At 44.6% G+C, this 20,051-nt stretch overlaps 1 protein-coding gene and 1 pseudogene across 3 annotated transcripts; one reads left to right on the top strand and one right to left on the bottom strand.

Annotated features, from left to right (window-relative positions):
* The first annotated feature begins 228 nt into the window (after window positions 1–228).
* On the top strand, window positions 229–20,051 carry USP39 (ubiquitin specific peptidase 39). 2 transcript variants are annotated; one of them, XM_080932618.1, is made up of 13 exons: window positions 229–498; window positions 2,050–2,119; window positions 3,051–3,145; window positions 4,166–4,302; window positions 4,857–5,009; window positions 5,704–5,929; window positions 9,839–9,916; window positions 11,928–11,995; window positions 12,643–12,831; window positions 15,280–15,422; window positions 16,522–16,657; window positions 18,767–18,853; window positions 19,285–20,049. In XM_080932618.1, exons 1-13 carry the CDS (start codon window positions 234–236, stop codon window positions 19,330–19,332), a joined length of 1,695 nt encoding a protein of 564 aa, XP_080788744.1. In that variant the 5' UTR covers window positions 229–233; the 3' UTR covers window positions 19,333–20,049. The 2 variants fall into 2 exon arrangements, with proteins under 2 accessions (XP_080788744.1, XP_080788745.1); XM_080932619.1 differs by lacking the exon at window positions 9,839–9,916 and having other exon boundaries at window positions 19,285–20,051.
* Window positions 7,285–8,154, bottom strand: LOC308432803 (small ribosomal subunit protein uS5-like; annotated as a pseudogene). The gene has a single exon. The product of its transcript is annotated as a small ribosomal subunit protein uS5-like (transcript).

The raw sequence follows: 20,051 nt of genomic DNA on the forward strand, positions 1-20,051 counted from the left end.
TTCTAGCTTCTCTTTTCCTACAGTTACCGTAGCCTGTGAAAGGTTCCTAGTTAAGCTGCAAAGAGAAGATGGACAAAGTGTGTTCACACTGTCTCAGTTGGGCTAGCAGCACCTATACCAGTTTATAAGCCTGTATTGTCCCTCACAGCGACTCGTAGCGAGCTCGTAGCGCTGATTGGCTGCTTGCCGTCCGTACTCGGCGCCGGCGCGGAAGCTCCTAACCGGCGGTGGCGATGTCTAGCCGGTCCAAACGGCAGTCTCATGGTTCCACCCGTGGGAAGCGCGAGTCCGAGTCTCGAGGCAGCTCGGGCCGCATCAAGAAGGAGCGAGACCGCGAGAAGGAGCCCGAGGCGGCGAGCTCTCGGGATAGCCCGGTCCGCGTGAAGCGGGAGGCCGAGCCGGCTCCGCGAGAGGTCCCGGCGCCCGCGCTCCCGGTCGCGCGGGTGAAGCGTGAGCGCGAGGCCGACGAGGACTCGGAGCCCGAGCGGGAGGTGCGAGGTGCGCGGGGCCGGGCCGGGCGCGTCCCACACCTTCGTCAGCTTTCTTCTCTCCTCCTACTTTTTGAGACAGGTCTCAGGAACTTGTCCAGAGATGGTCTTAGGCTCCTGACACTTTTGCCTTCTGGTCTTGAGATCTGAGATGCTCAATTTTCGTCTGCTTTTCCTTCCTACCGCCTCCCTGCCGAGGCTTGAATCTAGACTGCCTGCCTTCAGATGAAGACAACTTAAACGTTGTCACGATAAACCACAGCGTCTCCCCGTTATCGAATAGCTCACGTGGGTCAGGTGCTCTGCATATAACTGTACAGATGTTTCCCTTCTCCAGTTTTTTTTCTCCCCGCAAATTTCTAAGATTCAGAGTCAAGTTGTAATTTCTGGAACAAGGCCGTTAGTCGAGTCCCAGTGAACCAGACTGAAGTATTGACCTTGTACTAGTTGAATAGTTTGGAGACACTTCTGCTTCTTCTGGGTTTTGCATGGGGGGTTGTTCCATGTTGTTTTGTAAAGGATGTTGATGTAATGAACAGCCTTGGGAGACAGATTGTATTATTCCATATAGCAAAAGAAAGTAAAGTTACATGAAGATATAGTCCCCTTAAGGGCAGGGATCTTCTGTAATGCAACCCACTGTGAGCACTGGGTCTTTTTCTGTTTAGTTGTGGGACTTAACTCTAGGATCTGGCAAAGAATTTGATACTGTTATTGCTTTAATAGACTCATTGTTTTTAGTCTGTGATCCTGTGGCTTCTGTCAGCATCCATGAAGCTGTAGCAAGCTAACACATTAGGGTTAACTTTAAGTAGAGTTAACACATTAGGATTAACTCTCAGAATCATCACAGGTCTTGGACTAATAGTAGATTTAAGGTTGTTCATCTTATCTTAGTACTTGTGATATATTTCATGATACCTTTCATGCCTAGTTGATATTTACTTACTTATTTAGGCGGACTCTTAATAAGTATCTGGCTGTCCTGGGACTTTTTCTGTAGACCTGGAACTCTAGATTTCACCTAGCTTACCTTCTCAAGGGCTAGGATTAATGGTGTGCACCACTATACCTGGTGGAAAAAATGTTTAATACATTTATTTATATATGTGTAAGCATGTACCAAGATATACATATGGAGGTCAGTGGGCAACTTGTGGGAGTCAGTTCTCTCTTCCTACCCTGTATGTCCCAGGGACTGAACTCAGAAGTTGGTTTGTACCAAGCACCTTTACTAAGCCATCTCACTTGCCTGGATTCCTTTATGTAATATATAAATTAATTCTTTGTTGATTATATATGTCATAGCTCTACTCTTCGTTTGCAACTTTTTTTCACTAGTGGCCTTTTTTGAATGAAAAAATGAAAAGTAAAAGCTCATCTTAATCTTAGTGATCAAGCTTTCTCTTTCCCGTGATTTTGTTTGTTTTATACCTGTGATTTGAGGACAGCCTCCTGTCCTTCATTTATAATGTTGGAGCACATCTTGCCTGTGCTAGTTAGTGTTCTGCCACTGTGTCTCTTTCCACCATTGTAAAGCCTGTGATGGATTTCTTCTCAGCAAAGAATGGCCGAGTGGATTCTGAAGACCGGAGGAGTCGTCACTGTCCATACTTGGACACCATTAATAGGTCAGTGATGCAGAGAGGGTGAGGACAAGTCTTGGTGAGGTATCTCAGTAGTGGAGCACTTGCCTGACATGCCAGAAGTCTAAGGCTTAATCACCAATGCTATGCAAACAAACATCCGTGGGTTTTAAATTTTATTTTATGTGTATTGGTGTTTTGCCAGCATGTCTGTCTATATGAGGGTGCCAGACCCCCAGAACAGCAGTTACAGACAGGTGTGAGCTGCCATGTGGGTGCTAGGGACTGAATAACTGGAAGAGCAGCCAGTGCTCTGAACTGCTGAGCCATCTCTCCAGCCCCATCTGTAGATTTTGAGGTGCAGAATACAGTAGAAAATTCTCTAAGCTGAACATTGAAGAATATTCAAACTTTCCTCCTTTTATGCCTGTCTGCCTAGAAAATTGTGCTAGAGTTAGAGGAGTGAGCCACTATGAAAAGGTTCTTTTATATCTGTCGGGTGAGTGGAACCAGAAATCCCTAATATATGCCAAAATCTGGCTGTTCAAGTTTTTGTAAACTGCCGTTTTCACATATAATCTATGTAGATTACTAATCTCAAATGTAGTATCAGTGCTATGTAAAATAGTTGTCATGTGTCATTTAGGGGTAAAAGCCTGTTGATGGTTAGTGCAGATACGGCTTTATCTTTGTCCAGTGTTGATCCATGGGTTTTTGAATCTAATGAAAAGGTGTGTCCTGGGTATTTGTGTTTGATGCTGACAGTTTGAGCCTCCTGTGGTGGTGTGCTGGGTAGAGGTACATGGTTTATGTGTAGTTGCTACAGCATTCTCGTGTGTGTGTGTGTGTGTGTGTGTGTGTGTGTGTGTGTGTGTGTGTGTGCGTGTGTGTGCGTGTGTGCGTGTGTTTGTGGGGGGTGCGTTGTAGAACACAGAGCCAGTGCCACCTCACCCTGTCTTTGTGCTCTGCCTCTCAGGAGTGTGCTGGACTTCGACTTTGAGAAGCTCTGTTCCATTTCTCTCTCACACATCAACGCATACGCCTGCCTGGTGTGTGGCAAGTACTTTCAAGGTAAGGAAATGGCGAGACGGGTAAGCATGTTAAGTTTGTGAAGCTGCCTTTTTCCCCATCTTTATTTCCAGGAAACTGGAGAAGGTTCTTTTCTTCATCAGAGTTGAGCACATCTGGAAGGGAGAAAGCTCTATGAAGAAAGACTAGCTCTCCAAACAACAAGTTTTAAAGCTTCTTTCTTTTTTCTTTTCCCCTCCCTCTCTTGCTCCCCCTCTTCCTTTTGGTATTGGGCATTGAACCTAAGTTTTCAAACATGGTGGCAAGTACTCTACCACTGAGCTGCCTCCCTAGCCCCTGGGTTTCCAAGTCCAGTGCTTTCTGCATTTATAGTTTTATTGTTTTGAGATGGGGTCTGAGTTCATAGGCCAGGCTTCCTTAAACTTGGGTCTCCTCCCCAGGTTTCCTCATGTTTAGAATCCTTATCCAGTTCTTTTCTGAAGATGTAATATTTTAACTCATTTAGACCAAGGAAGTAGTGAGTACATTTCATAGTATACTGGTGATGTGAAAAAGAGAAGCCACATTCTTTGCTTCTGTAGGGAGCTTGTATGAAGTCAAGACTGCACATGAAACAATCAAATAAATCCCACAAGAGCATCAGGATTTCTGCTAAACTTTATAGCAGAGCTTACAAATGAGGACAGAAAGGGGAGACATACTCGAAGGTCAGTTTTTGTCCCCCTTTGATATTTTGAGACAGGATAAACATAGATGGGAGGCCTCAGGCATAGCTTTGCTTTTATATATATTTGTATACTTACCAAAAATGTAGTCTTGGCTTTTCCTAGTTTTTGATACATGTGAAGTTGGTTTATGTGTCTACTTTATATTGAAAGTGATTTCTCTAACTTAACATTTTTCTGGTTCTCTTTGAGAGAGAAGTTTATGTAATTTCATGGAAGGTGTAGGACTTTGTTTCTGCTTTTAACAAACATGTTTTGCACAAAATAATGAAATGGAGTAAACCTGATTTGTGCCATTCTAGGCCTTTCTTTGATAGCTTTTTTCCTTTCCCCACAGGCCGGGGTTTAAAGTCTCATGCCTATATCCATAGCGTCCAGTTCAGCCACCATGTTTTCCTCAACCTCCACACTCTCAAGTTTTACTGCCTTCCCGACAACTATGAGATCATCGATTCCTCGCTGGAGGATATTACGGTATGTGTCCCAGGCTGCTGGTGAGGGCATGCTGTTTTGTGAGTTGTCCCAAGGATCCCTAGAAAGTGCCCTATAAGAGGTCAGGGAAGTCTTTGGAGGGAGAGCAAAAGGTGAAATTCAAGATTTCAAAGTAAGTTCATGATAATTATTCTGTGACTAGGGAGATCCATTCCTGCCCACACAGTCCTGGGGAGGCTTGGAATCTTGGTGCCAACAGAGAAGGAGGTGCTCCTCTATTTTTGAGCTAGATACATATGACACCTCACTGGAGACTCAGGGTCATAGTCCTTAGGCTCCTGTGGTTTCTGACAGTCATGGAGCTGACCAAGTTGTAGGGCTGAAGAGAGACCTGAGATTCAGTAATTCAGGGTTAGACATGAATCTCTGGATGAGCACCAGGGAGGACTTCCTGTGTTACCTTGTCTTCATCCCTGTGGGGCCCTAGGGATGTGTGGGGCATTCATGACCAGGGTGTTTTAATTTGGGTAGAAATTGCTGTTCTGGATAGGTCTTAAGAGTTTTTGTACAACTTAGAATTTTCTTTTGCTTGGCAGTATGTGTTGAAGCCTACTTTCACAAAGCAGCAAATTGTAAACTTGGACAAGCAAGCCAAATTGTCCCGGGCATATGATGGTACCACTTACCTGCCAGGGATTGTGGGACTGAACAACATAAAAGCCAACGACTATGCAAATGCTGTGCTGCAGGTAGGCTCAAGAGGGAACACTGGGGAGGAAAGACTAGCATCGAGATGGTGGTCGTCAGGAAATTACTGCTTTCTTAGAGAGTGCAGTCAGAAGGTCTGCGTGAGGATGCCACTTGACCATTTGTTCTGCACCCAGCAGAACACTCCCTCTCTCTGGTCAAGGGGATGGCTACCACATGCGGAGATTTTCTTCAGCCTCTAGGTTATGGCTCCTGAAGTTTCCAGGTAATAACAGGTAGAAACTGTTACTAGGCAATGCCAAAATTAAACATGATAGTTGAATTTGCGTTTCTTTCCCTCCTTCCCTATCTCCTTTTTTCCTTCCTCCTTTCTGTGTTCGTATTTTTACTATATTTGCCTGTGCATGTGTGAGTGCAGGTGCTGGTGGAATGCAGAGAAAGGTGTTGGAGTTACAGGCAGTTGTGAGCTGCTAAGTGCTCCCAAGTGCTGGGATTCCAGAGTTGTGCTTTTTTAAAAAAGTCCTTCCTAGTGTACATGTTCAGTAAGTGTTTGCCAGCCTTTATTTTGTGTGACTCAGTGAAGGACATCTTACTGAGCTCTGGAAGCATTTTCAGAGGGTCTTTTGAAGGCCTTCCTAGGTCTGTCCCAGGCTTTGTCTGACTGTTAGCTGGAACAGCTTGATCATAAGGGGTCCTTCAAGGGGCTTTGTGTTAACTAGTGTGCCCAATTTCCAGGCTCTATCTAACGTTCCTCCTCTTCGGAACTACTTCCTGGAGGAAGATAATTATAAGAACATCAAGCGTCCTCCGGGGGATATCATGTTCTTGTTGGTCCAGCGTTTTGGAGAGCTGATGAGAAAGCTCTGGAACCCCCGAAACTTCAAGGCACATGTTTCTCCTCATGAGATGCTTCAGGCTGTCGTACTTTGTAGCAAGAAGACTTTCCAAATTACCAAACAAGGTAAGAAACAAGTCACCCTCCTCTCTGACTTGAGGACAGCATATCAAGACTGATGAGCACTTTCATTCCCACTGCTGGGAAGGAAGGCTCTGTTTCATGGAGAGTGGGTTAGCCTCCTCATTCTTTCCTGATCAGTGGCTCCTGTGTAGAGAAGCCAAAGAAGATTGCAGCTGAATGAATACGAACTGTTTCATTTGACAAAATAATGGCATTGTTAATGGGCAACCTGGGCACGAGCCTGTGCCGCTCACCTTGTGTTTCCCACGGCTACTCAGGGAACTGTGGACTCTGTCTCTCAGAGCCCAGTCCTGACTGCTACGAGTGAAGTCCCTGTGTCCTAGGCACTCCCACGTCACATCCCTTTGTTCAGAGACAAGGACTCACTCTGGAGCCCACTGTGTGAACCAGGTTTGCCTCAAATTTAAACTCCACCTGTCTCATCTCCCCATTATTGGGTCATTCTATACTTTTCTTTTCTTGCTGAAGTTTTAGAGCTGTGGCGGTAAGGAATATGATCATTTTCTTTATGAGCTCCCTGGCTAAATGGGGAAGGTTATTGTATAGGAAGGTAGTCGGAGTGTGTTAAGTGCTATGATAAGGAAAAGCAGAGGTTCCACCTTGTGGAACAGAGACCTAGCTGAACATCTGAAGAGTCCTGAGTGTTAGGTAGACAGGAGGTGGTGGGTTGGTGATGGGTGTGCAAGTCAAGCAGGCATAGAGGTGTCAGCGTATAGTTCGGCGTGCACTGAAGTGTCCAGCACAGAGAGTAAGTAGTCATGTCTCAGATTCCACGTAGGAGGATTTTTCAGTTTATGTGTCTTTGTAAACATGTTTATAATTCCCAGCACCTTGGAGGTGGAGACAGGAGTTCAAGGTCACCTTTAACTATATGAGGTTTTTTTCCTAAAATCCAAAAACAAAGTTAAAGCTCCATTATTCTGATAAATTACTTAGATAGAGGGAAATTCAGTGGCTTGCATTTTTAAAATTTTTATTATTTTATGTGTGTAAGTGTCTAGCCTGTATGTATAAATTCGTGTACCATATGGGTGCCTGGTAACTGAGGAGGCCAGATGAGGGTGTCAGATCCCCACAAACTGGAATTATAGACAATTATTAACTGCCATGTGGGTACTAGGAAACAAACCTGGGTCCCCCTGAAAGCAACAAGTGCTCTAAAGTGCTGAGCCATCTCTCCAGCCTTCTCTACTTCACACACCTTTTTCTTCTTCCTTTCTTTTTTCTTTCTTTCTTTCTTTCTTTCTTTCTTTCTTTCTTTCTTTCTTTTCCTCCTCCTTGTTCTTTTTTTTTTTTAAACAGATTTAGTTCATTTATTTTGTCTTTTATAAAAACCCTTATGTGGTAGCCACAGCTGGAGCCTGGGTCCTCTGAACAGAGACTCTGGTGTGGGTTTTCACAAGATGATCAGTGAATTCCTGATAAGGAGACTTGGTGAACACAGTTTCTTTCCAGAGGTCAGGGGTCAAGTAGCTGTACATTTTTGAGATGGCATCAAAGGTGGCCTTGGCAAAGTTGCCCAGGGTGGCAGTGCAGCCTCTGGCTGAAGTGTAGCAGTCATCTATACCGGCCATCATCAGAAGCTTCTTGGGCACAGGAGCAGAGACAATGCCAGTGCCTCTGGGGGCAGGAATGAGACGCACCAGCACAGAGCCACAGCGGCCTGTCACCTTGCATGGGACAGTGTGGGGCTTGCCAGTCTTGTTCCCCCAGTAGCCTCTCCTCACAGGGACGATGGAAAGCTTGGCCAGGATAATGGCCCCTCGAAATGCAGTGGCAACCTCCTTGGAGCACTTAACACCAAGACCAACGTGACCATTGTAGTCCCCAATAGTGACGAAAGCCTTGAACCTGGTCTACTGGCCAGCCTGGGTCTGCTTCTGCACTGGCATGATTTTCAGAACCTCATCCTTTAGAGATGCACCCAGGAAAAAGTTGATCATCTCAGACTCCTTAATGGGCAGGGAGAACAGGTAGATCTCCTCCAAAGACTTGATCTTCATGTCCTTAACCAGGGTGCCCAGCTTGGTGACGGGGATCCACTCCTTGTCTTCAGCTTTACCTCCACGAGCCTTGTGGCCTCGGCCTCGACCCCTAAGACTGCTGCCGTATCCTCCGCGGAAGCCACGGCGGAAGCCACCGCGGCCTCCTAAGCCTGGGCCCCTGGGTCCTCCGGGCCCTCCCGCTGCACCGGCGTCATCCGCCATTTGGTGTTTTCCCGAAGAAGAAGAAGCTTCTTTTTTTTTTTTTTAACATTTATTTATTTAATGTATGTAAGTACACTGTAACTGTCTTCTGACATACCAGAAGAAGGCATCAGATCCCATTACAGATGGTTGTGAGCCACCATGTGGTTGCTGGGAATTGAACTCAGGACCTCTTAGTCAGTGCTCTTAGCCAATGAGCCATCTCTCCAGACCTGCATCTTACTGTGTAGAGCAGACAGGCTCGGAACTCACAGAGCCACCAGCCTCTGCATCCTATGTGCTGGAAATAAAAGCATGTGCCACCATGCTTGTCTAGTAAAGGCGCTCAGAATCCCAGGTATTTAAGGAAAGGAGCACTAGAGCCTGATAAGGCCAGTCGGTAAGGAGCTGATATGCTTCGTTTAGGATTTTAGGATAACAGAATGATTCACTTGGGAGTGGACAGTGCATGTTGATCAGAACCCTTCATTTATTCCCAGATGAGCAGACATTGCTATTTAAGCATAGTGTTTCACAGTTTGCAGCAAGACCAATAACACCTTACACTTCTGAATAAGGGACCACTACCTCGTGGGCTAGAACCATCTGATCCCAACATCTAGATTCATAAGCCATTTTGTTTCTGGACCAACTCTGAGGTTGTTTTGATTTTTAAGATTTGTTTTATTTTTAAATGTGTATGGGCTGTGGGTTTGTGCATATTTGTGCAAGTGTCCGTGGATTCTAGAAGAGGGTGTTGCATCCCCTGTAGCTGGGGTCACAGACAGTGCACTGTGGCTGCTGGGAACTGAACTCAGGTCCTCTGTACAAAGCATTGGGCTCTCTTTTGTTTTTTATGACAGGGTTGCAATAAGATACGATATTTTTGTAGAGAAATTTATTTTGTGTGCCATGGATGGTTGTATCTTTCAGCCTTCCCTTTAGCTTTTGATAGCTTTGCAAAGAAATCGTAACCCTAAGAATAAGCTTATGCTTACCTAGCTTCTTCTGTCTGAGCACAGTCTTCTCCAGTGTCTGAGACATGGGTATTGTCAACTACTTAGATGTATGTGGTGTTTATGGAGAAGTTTTTACTCTGGTCATTGTAATTAAAGAGTGTGTTGGGGGGAGTGGAGGAAAGTAATTTTGTAGAGTTGTCAGGCCTTTGGAATGGAGTTAAAAAGACTATATAGTCTTACAGATTTCAACTAGATGAACAGAGAGGAAGTAAATGGAGACAGACATTTGCTGAGAAATACCTGAGAGGTAGGCAGTTAGTCTCTTCTTAGGCACTCTTATCATGGGCTAGGAATGTTGCTGTTCCCAGAATCCCTTGTTCTACAGTGTATGTAGATGCCTTTTTAATACTAGCACCAGAAGTCACCTTCCTGAAACACAAGAGTCTTTGTAAGATAGGGAAGGGAGGAAGTCAGAGCTACTTTGGAGAAGCGGATGTTACAAGGTCTTCATTCATTGCTATCATAGGGTGATGAGATACATTCTGGGACAATGGCAGGGTCACCAAAGTCCCTTGAGAGAAAGAGGACTGAAGAGTAAGCTTGGCCCTGAGGAGTGTGGGGTTTGTGGTCCGGTAGAGGAGGATGCATGAGTGTGTGGTATGTGACCAGTGGCTGGAGAGGACGAGGAGGCCATGGTGGTTCCCTTCCTGCCTCTGAGCTTCAGCGTGTCCTCCTCCTTTCCCCAGGGGATGGAGTTGACTTCCTGTCATGGTTTCTGAATGCTCTGCACTCAGCCCTGGGAGGCACTAAGAAGAAGAAAAAGAGTAAGTCATGATGCTTGTCAAAAGAGTCCTGTTTTCTTTTTTCTCAAAAACTTTTTTACAACTTCTATCCTTTTCATTCGTGTTTGTTTCTGAGACAGGGTTTCTTTATGTGGCCTTGGCAGTCCTAGAACTACTCTGTAGACCAGGCCTCGAGAGTGCTGCCTCTGCCTCCTGAGTGCTGGGATCAAAGGCGTGCAGCACCACTGCCCGTGTTCTTTTCATTCTTAGCTTTGGGTGGATCAGTTGAGGGTTCACATGCATTGTACTACCTTCCTCATTTGGAGACAATGTCTTCCTGAGCCCAGGCTATCCTGGAACTCCGGTTCTTGCTGTCTTAGTTTTCTCCATGCTCAAATGACTGATCCTTTGCTTCCACCTCCCAAATGTCAGGTGACAGGTGTGTGCCATTAGGCTGTTAGAATATGGTTACATCCTCAGCTTATTTTTTCTCACTTTGTTTTGTTGTTTTATATTTTCCTTTTTTTTTTTTTTTAATCTTTGAAATACAGTCTTGCTGCATATTGCAGACTAGCTTGGACTTTATGATCCTCCTGACACAGCTTCCCAATACTGAGATTATAAATATACACCCCCATGCCTGGCACTGGTGGTATTTTAGGCAGAGATGCCCGGAAGCTACTGTGTTAAGTGAAGTAAGCCAGACAGAAGTCATGACTGTGTTATCACTCCAGAAGAGATCTCCCAGCAGCTGAGAGTAGAATCCTAGTTACCAGAGGCCTGAGGCTAGATGGACTCAGACGGAGGAGTTAGCAGGAAGAGGAGTTCTCAATGTTTTTGATACAGTAGAGTGACAGTGGTTGCCAGCCACTGACTGTATACTTCAGTGTAGCTGTTAGAGAGGATTTTGAATGTTTTGAGCACAAGGAACTGATAACTGTTCAGAGATGGATATGCCAGTTAGCTCAGCGTTCACTGAAATAGCACTCTGTCCCATTGAAAGTCCCTCACCTGCTCAGATTAAAGCTTTATTTACTCAGTGTGCCTGCAGGAGTGTGTAGTACAAGAGCCCTCAGAGGTCAGGATGTCACAAGCCCCAAGAAAGCTCTTTGTTGTGCTGTGGAGGTGGGATGAGGGCTCTATCTGCATGTACACCTGCGTGCCAGAATCTATGGCTATGAGTCACCCTGTGGTGGCTGGGAATTGAACTCATGACTCCTGGAAGAGTAGCCAGAGCTCTTTCTGAGCCATCTTTCCAGCTCCCTTGTTTATAGGGTTTTTTGGTTTTTTTTTTTTTGAAACAGTGTTTCTGCGTAGTCCTGGAACTGGCTCTGAACACCAGGCTAGCCTTGAACTCACACAGATCACCTACCTCTGCCTCCCAAGTGCTCGGATTGAAGACAAGTACCACCACCCATTGGCCAAAACATTTTCCAACAATTCAGAAATGGATAGAATTATGCCCTAGAAATCTCCATTCAATTATTCAGTATTTTATGTGCATGAATATTTTGCTTGCTTTTTGCTATGTTTCATGTGTGTGCCTGGTGCCTTCAGAGGTCGAAAGATGGCATTGGAGGCCCTGGAACTAGAGTTGTGGGAGATTGTGAGCCACCATGTGGGTGCTGGGAATCAAACCTGGGTCCTCTGTAAGAGCAAGTGTTCTAAGCTGCTGTGCCAGCTCTCATGCTCATTCTCACTCTCCTGTCTGTCTGTCTGTCTGTCTGTCTGTCTCTCCTCTCCCTCCGCAAGTGTGTGTGTGTGTGTTTAAGCTGTGTAAGCCACTCATTCATTTCAAATGCACATTTTCCCTTTTTCATGACCCAGCCCAATGTTCAAAGAGTGTCCTGTGGAAAAGCTATAATGTAATTACTTAGATAATTATACCATTACCATGATGATAGCTGTTATAAGGTGAACCTTCTGTGCTTAGAGAGAACCTGAGTCTACACTAGGAGATTCTTGTTTATACCAGAAATTTAGAAGTTGGGGATGTGTTCCTGACATGCTTTCTGGCCTCACAGACTTTGTGTTTTTCTTTTTACTTGTACAGCTATTGTGAATGATGTTTTCCAGGGATCAATGAGAATTTTCACCAAAAAGCTTCCTCATCCTGATCTGGTGAGTATCCAGAACAGTCTTAGCTCCTCGGGGGCCTGGGAAAGAACAGCAGCTTGGAGAGTGGACAGAATGTATCCCACAAGGAAGTTCCACAAAACACTTAGAGTCCTGGCCTTATTGTGGTAATGTGCTGTAACTCACAGTCTGTGGTTGGTAGTCTGTGGCTAAAGTGTCCGACCACTGAGTGCTACTGGTATGATTTTCATAAGGCTCAGCCCAGCTTCTTGTGTAATATGAGAACTTTTAAAACAGTCTGCTAAATAAATAAAACCTCTCAGAAAGTGGATAGCAATTTTTTCTTTAAAAGTTGGTCTATAAAGTAAAGGGTTTGACTGTGTTGTTTCTAAACATATATGTCACTATACTTGGTCCTAATTAATCCCTTCTTCTATTGCCATCCATCCCCTGATCCCAATGCCCTCTTCCTGGTAGGTTTCTCCCAAGAATAGCTCCTCTTTTTGCTTCATGTCACACATACTTGATTACCCTCCCCCGTTTAACAATTTCCTTTCTAGTTTCATGACCACACACATGCCATCAGTTCTGAATCCTAGAGAAGATGTGAGTACACTTTCTCAAGGAGCGCCACGTCCTCTGGGTTGGCTCCACGCTCACTCTCCTCCTTTCATCTTCTCATTCATTTCCAGCCAGCGGAAGAGAAAGAGCAGCTGCTCCACAATGATGAGTACCAAGAGACAATGGTGGAGTCCACGTTCATGTACCTGACGCTCGACCTTCCCACCGCCCCGCTCTATAAGGATGAGAAGGAGCAGCTCATTATCCCCCAGGTGCCACTCTTCAACATCCTGGCCAAGTTCAACGGCATCACGGAGAAGGTAACTGAGTTGCTGCCTTTGCCCTGCTCTCTTGCTTTGTTTTTAACTTTATCATCCTTTTCAGTGTTAACAGCAGGGCCTCAGAAGTAGAAGGCAAGTGTTCCACAGACAAGATCCTCCCCAGCCGCCTTGTCTTCATATTTCACAGTCAGTGCATACGTGTCATATACTTAATCTAAGTGTTGTCTTTGTCAAGCCTCCCAGCTGCTGGTGTTTAACTCTTGACTTTAGAGCTGCTTCTTACATGGCTCAACCTGCCTCTCAGTACTGTAGCCAAAGGTGGGGATTTAGACATTTGAAACAGTAAGTGCAGAATCATCTTTTAAAAATTATTTTTATTCTGTTTTGTTTTTTGAGTTAAGGCCTTATCTAGCCAGGTTAGCCTAGAACTTGCTGTTTAGAAGGAGCCTTGAACTCCTGATTTGCCTTCCAACACCCAAGTGCTGGCTTACAAGTGTAGGCCACCATTTCCAGCTCCGACAATTATTTTTAATTTGTCTATTTTGCTCTTGCTTTTCGTTAATAATATGGGGACTTACCCATAAAGAGCAAAGGTTGGCAATATTGGAAATGATGACCTAGTCTGTTGGGAAGGTATCTCCTGGAGTGGTTGGGACCCTGTTCTCTTGGCCACCCTTTTGGAGTAGTGTTTCCTTCTGAGCTGGAAGGGCAGTGTAGGTACTGAATCTTTGTTTTTCTTGCCAAGTTACTCTGTTTCATTTTACTAACATTTTAGAAGAAGCACCAAACCCCTTCCCTTTGTAAATGTTTCTCCATGTTCTAGATGACCATCTAATGACTCTGCTGTTTGGAAGGGAAGCATCTCTGTAGTCTCTCACTAGCAGAGTCAGAAAGGAGTCTCGGGGGCTGGAGAGATGGCTCAGTGGTTAAGAGCACTGACTGCTCTTCCACAGGTCCTGAGTTCAATTCCCAGCAACCACATGGTGGCTCACAACCATGTGTAATGAAATCTGATGCCCTCTTCAGGTGTGTCTGAAGACAATGACAGTGTTCTCATACATAAAATAAGTAATTCTTTTTAAAAAAGAAGAAAGGAGTCTCATTTGCTGTTTTGTAAGGTCATTGTCCAGATGTTTTGAAGTAGGCATATTCTACTTTTTAATCAGTGCTTTATTGAGTGTTAGTGAGATGGCTCAGCAGGTAAAAGCACTTATCATGTAAGCCTGGAAACCTAGTTCAGTGCCTGCCGCCCACAGTGGAAGGAGAGAACAGACTCCTGAAAATGGTCCTCTGCCTTCCAGACATGGATTGTAGCATATGTACTCTCACACTCAACAAATGTTTCTGTCTGTCTGTCTCAAACACACACACACACACATAATAAATTGAAAGTATTTTCTATTTTCTTGGGCAATTGGAAATCTCTGGAGAGGTCTGTTTTCATCCCTTCAGAACTCAGTTCAGAGGGAAGCCTTGACTGGTTGCTTCTGTCTGGTTATGACTAGTCTTTCTCTTCTAGGTCATTTTTTGTTGTACTAAGGTTTGTGTCCTATATACCCTACGTAAGTGTTCTACTGGGCTATATCCCTAGACAAGGATACAAATTTGTATTAAGAAACACTATTCACAGTGCTGGAAAGATGGTTCTGGGATTGAGTATTGTTCTTGTGAGAACCTAGGTTCAGTTCCCACTTGGTGCCTTACACCATCTGTAACTTCAGTTCAGGGGAGCTAGCTCCCTTTTCTTGCATCTGTGGACACACATGGTTCACAGAAAGACAAAATACGCATACACATAAAAGCAAAAGCAAAGCACTGCAGTGTTCACCAGCTTTGCACCCCTTGGCCTAGGCAGGTGCCCTGGCCCTTCCCTTTCTCCTTGGGCCCTGCAGAGTGGGCTTACAGGACATGTGACCCACTAGACTGCGTACACAAGCCTGAAGATTTTTTCTCAGATGTGTGCTTTGGTTTGAGATACATCAGTGCTTCCTGTGTGCTGAGCACAGGGTTTTTCATAGAGCTACACCCCAGCACAGGTCTTCAATGCAGGGGGGAATGAGAAGTTGACGACCACCTCCTTTGAAATACTGAGGGTGCTTCACTGCTGATAAGTCAAGACATTTTTCTCCATTTTGAGTAAAGTAAGATCTGTATGGTGGGAATTTGGATTTTGACTGACTTTTTTCCTTAGACAGTTGTGTTTGCCTGAGCCCACACAGCTGTGATACTAGCTTCAGCAATGTGATCACACGCTGGCTGACACAGCCCACTGTCAGGTATCTTACGCAGTGTTTGCCACACTGCTAATCTTAGCCTCTTTTGTGATTTCTGAGCCTGGGTGTCTTTTGAAGTCTGGGTGTGATGCAGAGTTATGTTTAAAAACCAGAACAAGCCCCATTCTAGTATCTCCTGAGTCCTGAGTGCTGGTGCCTGTTTTAGCAAGTACTTGTGAGTGCTGGCACTGATGACATCAAATTGTCTTTGTAGGAATACAAGACTTATAAGGAGAACTTCCTGAAGCGATTCCAGCTCACCAAGCTGCCTCCGTATCTAATCTTTTGCATCAAGAGATTTACTAAGAACAACTTCTTTGTGGAGAAGAATCCAACAATTGTCAACTTCCCTATTACGTGTGTATCACCTTGCTGCATTGTGGCGGGACTCTCCCACCTCTTTCTTTTTTGACACTGGGTTTTAGGTAGCTCAGGCTGTCCTTGAACTTGACAAATCATCGTGAACTGAAACTCCTGCCTCAGCCTCCAAAATCTGTAGCTGCCATATGTGACTGGGAGTTTAGATGTCCTTCCATGTTGTCTCTTTTGGACTGACCTGGTTGGTATTGCAAGAAACAGCTTCCTATATCATAGACATGGGGGGCTTGCTAGAAGGATGTACATATTTCAGGGTCCCTAAAGGTGGACGCTTCTCTAGATCCAGCCATTTATTTACTTGTTTGTTTGCTCAGAGATTCAGTCTCATGTAGCCCACATTTTGAAGTCACTGTAATCTACAGTGACCTTGACCCTTTGATTCTCCTGCCTTCCATGCGATTACAAGCATGTGAAAGCACACTGTCATAATTACAAATTCTAATATGGGGCTTTTTAATTTACCCTGTAATTGGGTTCTCATGACTATTTTAAAGGAGCTGGAAGGATACCAGATGGTTTTAGTTCGCTGCCTTCTAATTCAGATCTCACTTGGATAGACCATTGTTTTTTCAGTTCTGAAAAGCCAATGTTTTTAATTTTTAAGTTAAATTTTAAAACTTATGTGTATAGATATTTTGCATGCATATATTATATGCATGTCTGGTATCTACAGAGGCCAGAAGAGGGCATTAAATTTCCTATAACTGGAGTTGTAGACACTTGTGAGCCCCGAGGTCAGGCCCCTGCTGCCTCAGCTCATTACTCGAAGGGCAGGCAGTGAAGTCACATTTCTTGTGTAGTCTGCTTCAGTTCATAGCTCTCATGTGACAGCCAAGACTCCCATTCACATCTGGGTCAGCAGGGATCCTGCACTTTTGGCTCTTAGACATGCTTCTAAAGGGTTCCTAAGATGAGAGGTCGCTATTGAAAAATGTCAGTTCAACTCACCTCAAACCTCCCAGAGCTATGACCCTAAAGTAACTGTCAGTAGCTCTGTGGTTCATTTGTTCATTTGTATGGGACATTTCTCTCACCTCACAGCTATGGTCTGATTTACTTATTTATTTTTTATCTCTAGAAATGTGGATCTGAGAGAATACTTATCTGAAGAAGTCCAAGCAGTCCACAAGAACACCACCTATGACCTCATTGCCAACATTGTGCATGATGGCAAGCCGTCCGAGGGCTCCTACAGGATACACGTGCTCCATCATGTGAGTGGCCCCTGGTGTGGCACAGAGCTGCAAAATAGGTGTTGCTGTGGTGACTTTGAGTTTGTGCCTTCTTTTGGGCCTTGCTTCAGAGCTCTGTACATACTAGAGGCAGTGGCTTTAGTTTTGTCTTACTGTTAGATGTTCCTTGAAGTTTTCTCAAGTTCTGATTGCTGGCCCCGCCCCAGCACAGTTACAGTAGACATTGGTTTTCAACTGGAGTAGAGGCCAGGGAGGCAGCCACAGATCCTACAGTGCTGTTCCTCCTCACTTAAACCCAAACAGTGATTGACATCCTAGTTAATTAGGAAACTCTGACTTAGTTATATGGGTGTATAGTGAAGTGTTAGGTGTTCTGAAGTTCTCCAAGAGATTCTGATACCCAGCTGGGGTGAGAGCCTCTATTCAGTCAGAGCTCCCTCAGCCGGAGTGGGGTTCTCAGCCCAGGAGCAGTGGTACTATCGAAAGGCTCCTTAGATGGCAAAGTCCCACCTCCTTGGGACACTTGATTATCTAACAAGACCCTTTGTCCTGTTTGAAGTCAACATTTGAGAAACTTTGGTTTAGAGACTCTTTTGTCTGTCATTATTTTTGAGACAAGGTCTCACATTGTAGCACAGGCTGGCTGAGAACTTGAGGCAGTTCTACTCTCAGATACTAGATACTAGATATTTAGTAAAGCCCTTAGGTACTAGTAGTGCCCATAGCATTACTACTATGCCTAGTGAGCACAGCATAGTAGTCTTTTTTTTTTTTTTTTTAAGAATTGTGTATTTCATGTATGTGAGCACACTGTCGCTGTCTTCAGACACACCAGAAGAGGGCATCAGATCTCATTACAGATGGTTGTGAGCCACCATGTCGTTGCTGGAAATTGAACTCAGTACCTCTAGAAGAGCAGGAAGTGCTTTTAACTGCTGAGCCATCTCTCCAGCCCCGAGTTAAAACACTTTAAGAGTGTATCTAAGCTGAGAACAAAAGCATACACAGGACATATCTACAAACATAGGATTTAGTGTAGGTTGTTGTAACTTGGTTAGTGTCTCTGGGACTAATGGTTTACTGTCCTCAAAGTATAGTTCTCACACATGAGGAACCCAGGCCTGGTGTTTGAAGACTTAGCTGAAGTCAGTAACAGTGAGATTTGTGGTGAGATATTTGGCCTCAAAGCCCGTATTCTTAACTAGTCTTAGAACCAGAAAGGCACTTGCTTGTGTGGTCCTACACTTTCTCTGTTGTCCTCATATTTTGAACTTAATAGTATCTGTAAAAAAAAAAAAAAAAAAAAAAAAAGGCAACATGTGTAACCTATTACCACTGCCTTATCATTTGTTAGATGTTTGGCAGGTGTCTGCATTAATCTAGAAACCTTTCCCAAGCCTGCTCATGCAGCATGCTGGGAGAAGTTCGGCTATGTTGGCATCACTGATTTACAGTGTAAGTGATAGGCAGTGTTCATCAAGGTGCCTTACTTTATTCTTTGTGCTGCTTTCTCTGGGGGAGGGTATGGGAGAGGAGAATGTCTACTTTTGGGTTCTTAGCAGCTAGCATCATGCACTGTTTTAGGAGTTTGTCTGATTTACCTTTTGTTGTTGTTGTTGTTGTTTTGTTTTTTTTAAGAGGGCTTTCTCTTTTCCCTCTTTTCAGAAGGGCAGAAATGGGTCTGGGGATTTAGCTCAAGTGATAGGGTATCCAGTATGCATAAAACCTAGGCTTGATTCCAGACAACACATAACTGGATATAGTGACATACACTACAATGCCAGCACTCCTGAGGTAGAAGCACGAGAATCAGAAGGTCAAGGCCCTCCTTGGCTAAGGAGAAAATCTGATGCTAGACTGGCTTATGTGAAGACACCCTTGCATACAAACACAGAGAAAGGACAGAAAGGAAAGCAATATGTTTGGGACTTCGTTATACTTCCAAGTCTCCTCTCCAGGACTGAGGTTGTCTGACCTGTTCATTGAATCAGGTCTCGCCAAGATTATGAACCATTCTCATGACACCCGTTGATATTTAGTGGCTATTCCAATGTTTCTGACTCTTGGCTGTGATCATTTCTACTCCTGATTTTGGAGAGCTGTTAACCCATCTCTTTATGCTTTGTGCAGGGGACAGGCAAGTGGTATGAACTACAAGACCTCCAGGTGACGGACATTCTGCCCCAGATGATCACGCTGTCTGAGGCGTACATTCAGGTGGGTGTGGGCCGACACAGGAAATGAAACTGCCATTTTGTTTGCAGGCCCTGGTGCTCTGAGTGTGAGGGGATCAGATTATGTGACTCCAGTAGTCAGTCAGAAAGGGAAAGAGAAGGGAAAGTATGGAAGCCTGTCAGTCAACAAGTAAGCAGAGATCTGTAACTCTAGTTCTAGGAAATCCGAAGCTGTCTTCTGACTTTGTGCACACCATGAATGCACATGGTAGGCACATACATCTGTGCAGGTGAACCACGCATACACATTGAATAATAAATCTGAAAAAGAATGGAGGAAAAGTTGAGGGTGGGTTAAAGGAACTGTTGTGGAAGGAGCAGATTGTTTTTGAGACTGGCATGTGTGTCAGTTGTCTGTTGTCTGCACAGAATAGTTACCTGACTGACGAGATCCTCACTTTCCATTTCTGACAGATTTGGAAGAGGCGGGATAATGATGAAACCAACCAGCAGGGGGCTTGAATGCCTGGTCTGGGGTTTTGCTCCCAAGGACTGTGGCTGAAGATGGAAATGAAGATATTGATGCTGTAGCTGAACATGGGCTGACTGTACAATTCCTGCCCCAGCCCAGTTTTTATGGATTCTGGCTGCATCACCATGAAGGAGCCTGTCTGCCCTGGTGTGCTATGCTATCTCTGGCTGTTTTCTGCAGAACATTGTGGTCGACGCTCCTTCCCTTTCAGCATCAGCAGGCAGAACTCTTACAGATGGATGCCTTATTTGAATTGGAAACATCAAGTCTTGAGATTCTAGGAATAAACATGAAAGCAGCGCCCTGATGTTATAGGTAGATGGTTTTCCTATAGTTCCCTTCATATCCTCGTGGGGCTTTTGGGATGTATTAAATATTCCCTTGTTTTTAAAGCAGGCTCTTGTTTTATATCTCTCATTTAGGCTTGTTAAGAGTTTCACTTTCCTTCTTAACCTTATGCACTCCCATATGTAGTCAGTCAGCTTGTGGGCACCATTCTTGTCTCTTCCTGTCAGTTTGTGGGTCCAGTGTCATTTAGGGAGTATTTGTCTCTAAGTGACAAAATATCTGGCTAAAAGTGATAGGTTATTGTGCCTAATCAGAAGGCTGAAGGCTGGTGATTTGGAACTGCTGCCCCCTGCCCCCCAGAAGGCAGAGAAGTGGAACTAGAAAGGGCTGCTCGCAGCACTGCAGCTTGAGCAGGTCTCTG

The sequence above is a fragment of the Micromys minutus genome (genome assembly GCF_963924665.1).
Source record: "Micromys minutus genome assembly, chromosome: 18".
NCBI classification, from domain to species: Eukaryota; Metazoa; Chordata; class Mammalia; order Rodentia; family Muridae; genus Micromys; species Micromys minutus.